General features: G+C 41.0%; 1 protein-coding gene across 2 annotated transcripts in view; it reads right to left on the bottom strand.

The window, feature by feature from the left end:
• Positions 1-525: 525 nt before the first annotated feature.
• The window catches only part of LOC115148597 (transmembrane protein 132E), a 363759-nt gene continuing 354355 nt past the window's right edge, over positions 526-9929 (bottom strand). For both annotated transcript variants that reach the window (XM_029690639.1, XM_029690638.1), the window contains exon 9: positions 526-4658. In XM_029690639.1, coding sequence (XP_029546499.1) covers positions 3591-4658 — 1068 coding nt within the window. In that variant the 3' untranslated portion in view covers positions 526-3590. The remainder of the gene's footprint in view (positions 4659-9929) is intronic.

Genomic DNA, 9929 nt, shown 5'->3' with positions numbered 1-9929 from the left:
CAAAATGAGGGGTGTTGTACAAAACAAAGTCATCAGCAATTGGATAATCTCTAACCAATCAGGGTATTAAAGCCAATTATGAATTTTCAAAACGCTGCTTTAGCCACATGTGTTCTGGCTCTGGCCCAACCCATCGGTTTTTGGGACCAATCAGAATGGTTAGAATGTGTTCTCATTCAGTAAAGGGTTGGGGAGGTACTCAGATCCAGACTGAGGAAAAGAAACAAGTGTCCGTGGGCATGGTATAGCGTTTGGCCGGAGCAAAGAGTCTGGGTAGCCAGACAATAATTAAATGGTAGTAGAATGAAAATGGTTTGTGTATGTGGGTCTGGCTTTCTTACTTCTGATAAACAGTATGATAAGGAACTGCATCCTGCCATTCCTAGGGCCTGGAAAATAACTGAAGTATGGTTAAAATAATTGCATCTACCTTCTAACATAAAGACAGTTTGAAGTTTGGAAAATGTGACAGTATGTGACCCTATGACAGTGCTATAACGATGAGTAGAAAGGACACATTGTTTATGTATTGTATTTTCTTTAGTCCTTGACATATGGGGGAAATACAAGGGTTTTGTTTTTCAGGAGAATACAGGAAATTGAACAGTGTTCTGTACATGAACATAGTATCGTCAGTGTGGTGGTGCACAGTCACCAGAACCGTGAGGTTTGCACGTCTACACGTGGGGTACATTTCAAAAGTATTCAATCACGTGAGAAGTAGCAGCAGCTCAGAGAAGAAATAGAATGTGCACAGAAGTATGTACACCGTCACCAAAGTCACATTACAAAAATGGTTTTGCATATACATATATATACATGGAGGAAGGAAACGTATACAAATTATCAGAAGCTATAAAATGTTTTTAATAAAGACATTTGCTATGAGTGATCTCTGAAAGCATAAAATCGACTTGAAAAGCCAGGGACTATAAAAAAAAAGAAGAATGTTAAAAAGCTGCTATTAGAAACTTAACCCGATGTTGCTAAGCAGTGGTACTGATTTGGGTTGACCACAGTAATACAAGAGACAAAATATCCATCTGATGATCAAAGTACTGTAGAATATCAATACATTCATCCTGAGACACCATTGTTAAAATGGGGGTTAAAACATTGGGTAAAAAAAGAAAGGCCTCAACCCTCAACCCGTTTCTTTGTAATTGTGGGTTAGAAGCGGAAGCTTGAATAGTCATGTCTTTGATTTTCAAGACCATTTACCTTTAGATGTTAACAGGATTTAATCACATTGTGGAATTAGGTCATTATTCAATGAAACCACTTGGAATGCACATCACATGGTATCCTATAAATCAAATTCTGAAGAATTCTAAAATAACTAAAAAGCATGTAGGACAGCCACAAAATGTCAGCCATCTATCTAGGTTGATGTTTTGTGTGGAAATGAACTGATTGGAATTGATTTATAACTCATATTGAGTGGTTGGGTGACATTTTCTCTTCCATTGTGGTCATATTGGTCATCATGTGATTAACAAAAACACAGCAAATCCAAGCCCTACTTAGAGCATATAATAAACTGAAATTAAAATTGAAACATTATTCATTTGGTTTATTTTTCATTACTCCTGAAAAGAACTTGGCAAATCATCAGAACAGCATGAAGGAACATTACTTACCTTTAAAGAATCCCACTCAGTGCTTTAAAATTCGTCACACTCTAGCCAATGCCTCTACGCAACCAAACCTACAAATGCCATCCGATTGCATTCATCATTTACAGTCATTCTAATTTGTGCAGGTACACTAAACAATACTCCTAACATCAACATTAAGATTTCATCAAACCAAGTCAATTCTGAGAAACTTAATAGGTGTCACCACCATAACAATGGCACAATGTGTCAGTACCGGCGCGCTTGGCTCCTGTGACAATCATGACCAGCTTGTATGCAGCATCCATGCTTTATTAATGATATATTTTGGACCAAACATAGTACTTCTGTGTTTAGGTTAATTGGAAATTGGCAACACAAATACTCTGACTCCGTACAAATGAGTTGGTGTCAAATCAAATCAAATCACATTTTATTGGTCGCGTACACATATTTTGCAGATCTTATCGCAGGTGCAGCGAAATGCTTATGTTTCTAGCTCCAACAGTGCAGTAATACCAAACAATACAAAACAATACACACAAATCCAAAACATTTAAAGAAAGAAATTAAGTTCAATGGGAGCATGATTACAAGAGTTGACGATCATTTAAAAAGAAGAAAAAAAGGTGGATTTCTGCTGCAAAATCTTTTGTCGGGATGAGAGTTCTTTCATTGTAATTCTTAGGGCCTCGGTGTACAGTGGGAAATCATAGTAAAAACTGCAGAGGAAACACTATGGTTACAGTGATGGGCCAACATGTTCCCAGCAAACAACACTTCCCCCCTTTTCTGCCTGATAACTAGTTCAATGTAATGTTGTTGCTGAAGAGGACCTCAGCTGGCCATGGTATGTACATATGAGGAAGGGCTGTAGTAGACAGGTCTGGCACGGCATGCATGTAATGCATGATAACATATGTCCTTTAGTATTGTCTAGGTATGATTAGATAATAATTTACAAATTTAAACATCTATAAATTTGGAAAATTGCTGATTGTGCCTCAGTATCTCCTTTCATGCAAAGAATTTTGGAGATTGTTTACTTCATGATATACGTACAAGCTCTTGTCTTTTCCAATATAACTAAACCTTTGACCAGTTGTAGCATTTTGGATAATTGCCCCCCACACTGCCCCTTAACCTAAAGTGTGCAAACAGGGTGTCAGCATTGAAATCAGTGAAATCCATTCTATAACCCATTCTAAGACAGACTTAATCAGGATAGTGTATGAAACCAGTAGTAGGGCACTGACTTGGACTATGTATGAAATGTAGCAAAATGTACAGTAATGACATTGAATGAAACCATAGTATGTGCTGTACCAAGAACAAAGGAGGTTTTGCCATTGACGAATGCTTCCCTACTTTGGTAAGATAAAATAAATCCGTAACATGGTTTTTAATGAGCGTCTTTGACAATTGGTTGTCCATCATGTTGTCCCATGTTGGCGTAAAACCATGCGTCCCAAAAACGGTTTCTTTGAAATGTAATCTGCACATCAAAGGCCTCTTTGTTGGAAAAGGTACTTGGAGTTTGGATAAACCGACAAACACAGAGCCAAGACCCAACCCGTCCCGCTAAAAACACTCCTGTTTGCTAACTAACCCTCAGTAACAGTGACAGAGAACTTCAAATCCATCCTCCAAAACAGTGCTCATGACTGAAGCTTATAATTCCATTTGAGTGTACTCCCCTACCTCTGTAGAAAGGACATCCACACAAAGCCATTTCACTAGCGTTTAAAATCCTTTTGTCCAGTCTTTGACTTTCCAATTGTTTTTGCGACTTCCAAAAAAAGTGAGTGTGTACGGGAAACGGCACTGTGCAAAGAAAAAAAAGAACCCAAACAAAAACAGAAGAGTAGTTGGCCATGGTTTTTGTTTGTGAAAAGTTGTCACTAAAGTGAAAAAGAGAAAAATAGAAAGGAAAGTATTTTTAGAAAGCTCCAAGGATTCTTAACAGCCGCCCATTCAGGCTATCTCCTTTATCCTGCGCATGTAGTCATGCAATTCCTCTGGGTCCTGAAAGCCCATGTCCTGGCAGACCCACTGAATGTCCTCTTCATCTGCGATGGGGATAGAGTTGTAGGGCATGTCTTCTGTGGGGAGCGTGGTGAAGGTGGTGAACTTGACGCGCTTGCGCTTGGATGTGGGCGAGCTGGCCTCCTCGCCGTGCTCCTTGGTGGAGCCCCCGGAGCTGCCGTCGCCCCTCCCATGGACCTGGCTTTGAACGCTGGTCTGGGAGCTGCCGCTGCTGTGGTGGTCCCCATGGCAACAAGTCTGTAACCCCTCCATGGGGTTGATGGGGTTCTCCACCGTCTGGGGTGAAAGGTCACTCTGGGCCCTCAAGGGCTGTCCGTTCCCTAAAAAAACCCAGTGGTGGGAATGGTCCATGTTGGCTTGGCCCTCGGGGGGAATTCTCTTGTGGCGGTACTTGAGGACGAACACGATGCAGTTGATGAGGAAGACCAGGATGGCAAGGCAGAAGACGCCCAGTAGGGCGTACATGCCGATCTCTAGGTCGGTCATGCTGCGGGGCGCGTGGATGAAGTCATCGTCTTCCTCCTCTTCCTCTCCCTCGGTGGGCCTCTCTTGGTTGCTGATGGTCGGGAAGTTGGTGTAGTCGATGGGAACGCTCGCCGGCTGCTCGTTGGACGGCTCGAAGCCTCCACCACCGATGTTGGAGTCCACCACTGGTTGCCTGGTGACACGGGCTGGCTCGATTTCAATCTCCATTTCCTCCTCTGAGTCTTCCTCCGGTCCGAAGCGGACTTTTACGTACACAGGGGCCGAAGCAATGATGCTTTTGCGCTTGGTCTTCTGACAGGCCTCACAGATGGTCATCTCCATGCGCACAATCTCCCCGGAGCCCTCACCCTCTGCCACCACCACCGGCCAGCGCTGCTGAGGCTCCTGGGATACATACACCACCTTGTCGTTCAGCGTGGAAGCGTTGAGATTGTAGTCCTTGGGGTCGAAGAAGGTCAGAGGCGACGCGGTGCTGTCGCTGTAGTAAAGCCAGATGGACAAGCTGGCCTCCTGTGATAACAAGCAGAGGAAAAGGTAGTTATTAGTGTTTTTTCTACCGTTACAATGCCCCAGCATTTCACTAAGGAATTACACATAATGGACAATCTATGGACAAACTCTCCTAGAGGCTAAGGAGAGACACTTTTTTTAATGTATTTTGAAGAAACACAAACATTTACCAGATAAAAATATGCTGAAATGCTTTCAGGATAAACACTACAAATATTGGTTGATCTGGGTTTTTTCTTTGAAAATTGAGCATTTCGTTAGTTGGTTTGATGAAACCAATGCTCTTTCACACCTCTGTATGATGTATGATATGAATATACAGTACCAGTCAAAAGTTTGTACACTACTCATTCAAGGGTTTTTCTTTATTTTTACTTTTTTCTACATTTTAGAATAATAGTGAAGACATCAAAACTATGAAATAACACATATGGAATCATGTAGTATGCAAAAAAGAGAATGCCAAGAGTGTGCAAAGCTGTCATCAAGGCAAAGGATGGCTACTTTGAAGAATCTTAAATTTAAAATACATTTGGTTTATTAAACACTTTTTTGGTTACTACATAATTCCATATGTGTTATTTCATAGTTTTGATGTCTTCACTATTATTCTACAATGTAGAAAATAGTAAAAATAAACAAAAACCCTGGAATGAGTAGGTGTCCCAACTTTGACTGGTTCTGTATATGTGACCAATTCCTGCCTTTAAAGTCTCTTGACTCGCTCTGATCCTTAATCTTCTAAGCATGTCTAAACATCGGAACCCCCTACCTTGGCACAGAGCGAGACACACACAGGCGGTCTGTCTCAGAAGTGTACGCCAGTGAACACACGGTTCACTCTGAGAAAGGAGGGGTGAGTGGGTGTTGGGCAACTGTTGTCCTGCAGGCAAACAGACGGAGCTGCATGACTGCACAGCAGTTTCCCTGACAGCTCGAGTATGGCTTTATGAGAACAATGGCAATGTTCGGTGACCATGTCTCCAGGTAACAAGGTATTTTTTTTTTACAGAGGCCTTCCTTTGGCTCCCGCTAAAACAATACCTCTCCGCGCACCTGCTTTGTAGGGCTGACAAAAGAAAATAGCTTTTCTGACAGAGCGCTTTTAGATCCCAACTGAGACGTCTTTTCACTTTCCAATGAGAGAGGTATTTATCTAAATTCTGTCTGGATTGGAATGCCCTGTTGGAGAGCTGAGACTTATTTTTATTTGATTCAGGTGGACACTGAACTTCAAGGTTGCTATGACATTCCGGCTCGAGCACGAGCCTCTCATCTCCACTTGTCAAAATTAAGGGGGCCTTTGAAACACATGATTTAAATAATACATTGAGTATGTCACCCTGTCCTGATGACCCACTAGTACACTGACACATGAAAAAGGTTAGACACAAAGCAAACAACCCACTGGGCACAAACTGGTTAAATCAACATTGTTTCAACATAATTTGTCAATGTATTGTGATGTGGAATATATGTGGAAAATACATTGGATGTCAAAAAAGTAATTCAACAAACTGTTGTTTTGAGGTTGAAATTTAAACCTCAGGATTTGGATCCCAAGTGGCACTGCATCTTCTCAGTGCTAGAGGCATCACTACAGACCCTGGTTCGATCCCGGGCTGTATCACAACCGGCCGTGATCGCGAGTCCCATAGGGCGGTGCACATTTGGCCCAGAGTCGCCCGGCTTAGGGAGGGTTTGGACGGGGTAGGCCGTCATTGTAAAATAAGAATTTGTTCTTAACTGACTTGCCTAGTTAAATAAAGGTTAAATAAAAAATCATGGTAACCAAATTTCAACATAGAAAACCCTTGTATAAAATATGTTGAATTTGTACATTTAAAACATCAGATTTTCAACATTATATCCACTATCAGAAAAAAAACTATAGGGTGGGCAGCACCTCCTACTGGAGAATTGATCTATCTACAGTACAGCTACCCTGTCAGCAACAGGTATGGTTGAAATAGCTGAATTCACTAATATGAAGGGGTGTCCACATACTTTTGGCCATGTAGTGTATTTCCATTACAGAATTAAAAAGTAATTTTGGACTGATCAATGTAGATAGTTCCAAATGCATGCAACTTAAAAGTTACAAATCACAGAATTGGTGGACCATTCTTGATACACACGGAAAACTGTTGAGTGTGAAAAACAAAGCATCTTTGCAGTTCTTGACAACCTCAAACCGGTGCGCTGGCACCTACTACCATACCCCGTTCAAAGACACAGAAATATTTTGTCTTGCCCATTCACCCTCTGAATGGCACACATTCAAAATCCATGTTTAGCCTGTCTCCTCCCCTTCATCTACACTGATTAAAGTGGACTTAAACTGTGACATCAATAAGGGATCATAGCTTTTACCTGATTCACCTGGTCAATCAATGTCATAGAAAGAGCAGGTGTCCTGTTTTGTACACTCAGTGTAGTTGAACAGCCATGCCATAGCCCTTCTAAGGATAGCTTTTCCACTCCCTATTTAAATCTTGCTCTTGTGACTGACTGGGTTAAAACCAGGTCTCCTGCATGTCACAAGACTGTGTTAGCCCACTTAGCTGAAGCCTATAGGGATACGTTCAGGAAGTTCATGTAAAGGACAGCACGCTGCATGCTTAACTAGTACTGCTTCCCCCTGATTCAGCTCATACTGTACCGAGACTCGAATTCAGGATCTCTTCCTTGCAAACACATTTTTCCCTCCTGAATGAAGCATTCCAACCCATCGACTATTAAAAAAGGCCTTCTTTAATTGGGCAAAGGGCGACACTTCAGGCAAAGGAGTGAGTTTCACAGATCCCCATCTGCTACACTAATACAAGTCTTCAAGATCCAGCAAGGGTACTCATCAAAAGAACGTGGTTTGGTGATCCATGCTTATGTAATGAGAATCTTGCCTGAGACCTGAAGACATGTTAGTTAGGGCGGCAGGTAGCCAAGTGGTTAAGAGTGTTGGGCCAGTAACCGAAAGGTTGCTGGTTTGAATCCCTGAGCCAACTAGGTGAAAATTCTGCCGATGTTCCCTTGAGCAAGGCACCTAACACTAATTGCTCCTGTAAGTTGCTCTGGATAAAAGCATCTACTAAATGACTAAAATGTAAATGTAAAATAATGAGTTTGACTTGTGTTACATGTGTAAATTTCAAGTCTCTGGCAAGGGTAGTCATTATAAGGTTAACATGTGACTGTGTTAGCATGTTGAGCTAAAGCATTGGTCATGTGACTTGGATGGGTCTCTTCAAGGAGGAGGTCAAAGGGGGATAAAGTGTAACACAGGTGGGGACCATGCTGTTTGCCAAAGAAAGTGTTGTGGTGTTTGCCAAAGAAAGTGTTGTGGTGCAGTAGGCCTGATTCCGAACCCAGTCAGTTATATTGATGCCGTGATCGGAGTATGAGGTCGGGGGGTGAAATGGTCCCGTGTGGCTCAGTTGGTAGAGCATGGTGTTTGCAACGCCAGGGTTGTGGGCTCGATTCCCACGGGGGACCAGTACGGAGAAAAGAAAAAAAAATGTATGAAATGTATTCACTACCGTAAGTCGCTCTGGATAAGAGCGTCTGCTAAATGACTAAAATGTAAATGTAAAAATGTAACTGAGCTGGTTCGATGAGTAACCTTGCTGGAGACTTGAAGACTTCCACATGGGCTTTAGCTAAGTGGGCTAACAGTCTTGTGGCATGCAGGAGACCTGGTTCGAACCCAGTCAGTCACAAGAGCAAGATTAAATAGGAAAAAAGCGGAAGGGCTATGACAGGCCTGTATTCTTATGGGGGCCAAATTGTTTTTGTGACACTCCCTTCTAACGCGGACTGTGATCATCATAGAGGGGAACAGAAGGCACATCCATATTCCAGAGTCTTAGCTTTCAGAAATGCTGTCATAACAGTTCATATCAAAAACAGTTTGAAAGCTAGAGCCAAATTGATAGGAAGAAAATAAATTAAACATGCCACATTGGCTTCAGAAACTGCCAGAAGCTTCTGTTAACACTGAGCATTTAATTCTATCTGTTCTCCTCTACTTTTCCTGGCTGTCAAAGTACCAGGATGTTGTCTCTGGTTTTGAATTTGAATGTAGGTAACTGAATTTGAAAACTGAATCTGAATGCATCTGAGAAGTTGAATATATGAAACTTTGACAAATTTGAAATTATAGTTTGTAAACTTCATACACAGACAATGAATGCAATAGCTAACATATTACAACTGAATATATAAATATTGTATTTCAATATTCAATATAATTGATATGTAAAAACAGAATACAATATCCAATCAATTCAGTTTAAAATCATGAAATACCAGTTCAATTGATTAATTCAATAATTCAATGTGTGCATTACAAATTCAAAAATATTAAATAAAAATGCAATATCATAATACAAATAAAAAATGGTAGAGTTCAAATACAATCTCTGGTTGCACTGAAATCGCTCCATACAAGTAAACCAAAATCAGACAGTTTTTCCATTGGAATTTGTTTGTGCTTTTAGATGGTTGAAAGCATGGTGATAACACATTGGAAATTCAACACATTTTTGGCTGTCTTTTTGAAAGGGTGAATATAGATTGTACTCTCATTGATCAATTCAAATTTTATTTGTCACATACACATGGTTAGCAGATGTTAATGCGAGTGTAGCGAAATGCTTGTGCTTCTAGTTCCGACCATGCAGTAATATCTAACAAGTATTCTAACAATTTCACAACACCTACCTTATACACACAAGTGTAAAGGAATGAATAAGAATATGTACATAAAAATATATGGATGAGCGATGGCTGAACGGCATAGGCAAGATGCAGTAGATGGTATAGAGCACAGTATATACAGTGGGGAGAACAAGTATTTGATACACTGCAGATTTTGCGGGTTTTCCTACATACAAAGCATGTAGAGGTCTGTAATTTTTTATCATAGGTACACTTCAACTGTGAGAGACGGAATCTAAAACAAAAATCCAGAAAATCACATTGTATGATTTTTAAGTAATTAATTTGCATTTTACGCTTAGCTTGTTGGATTGCCTTGGGGAGGGAATAGCTACACTGTTTGTATTCGGTCATGTTTCCGGTTGCCTTGCCCTGATTAAAAGCAGTGGTTCGCGCTTTCAGTTTGCACGAATGCTGCCATCAATCCACGGTTTCTGGTTGGGGAAGGTTTTAATTGTCGCTGTGGGTACAACATCACCGATGCACTTGCTAATAAACTCGCTCACCGAATCAGCGTATTCATCAATGTTATTGTCCGACACTATGCGGAACATA

This window comes from Salmo trutta, chromosome 15 (assembly GCF_901001165.1).
Source record: "Salmo trutta chromosome 15, fSalTru1.1, whole genome shotgun sequence".
In the NCBI taxonomy this organism is placed as follows: domain Eukaryota; kingdom Metazoa; phylum Chordata; class Actinopteri; order Salmoniformes; family Salmonidae; genus Salmo; species Salmo trutta.
This window is presented reverse-complemented; position numbering and strand designations above follow the sequence as displayed.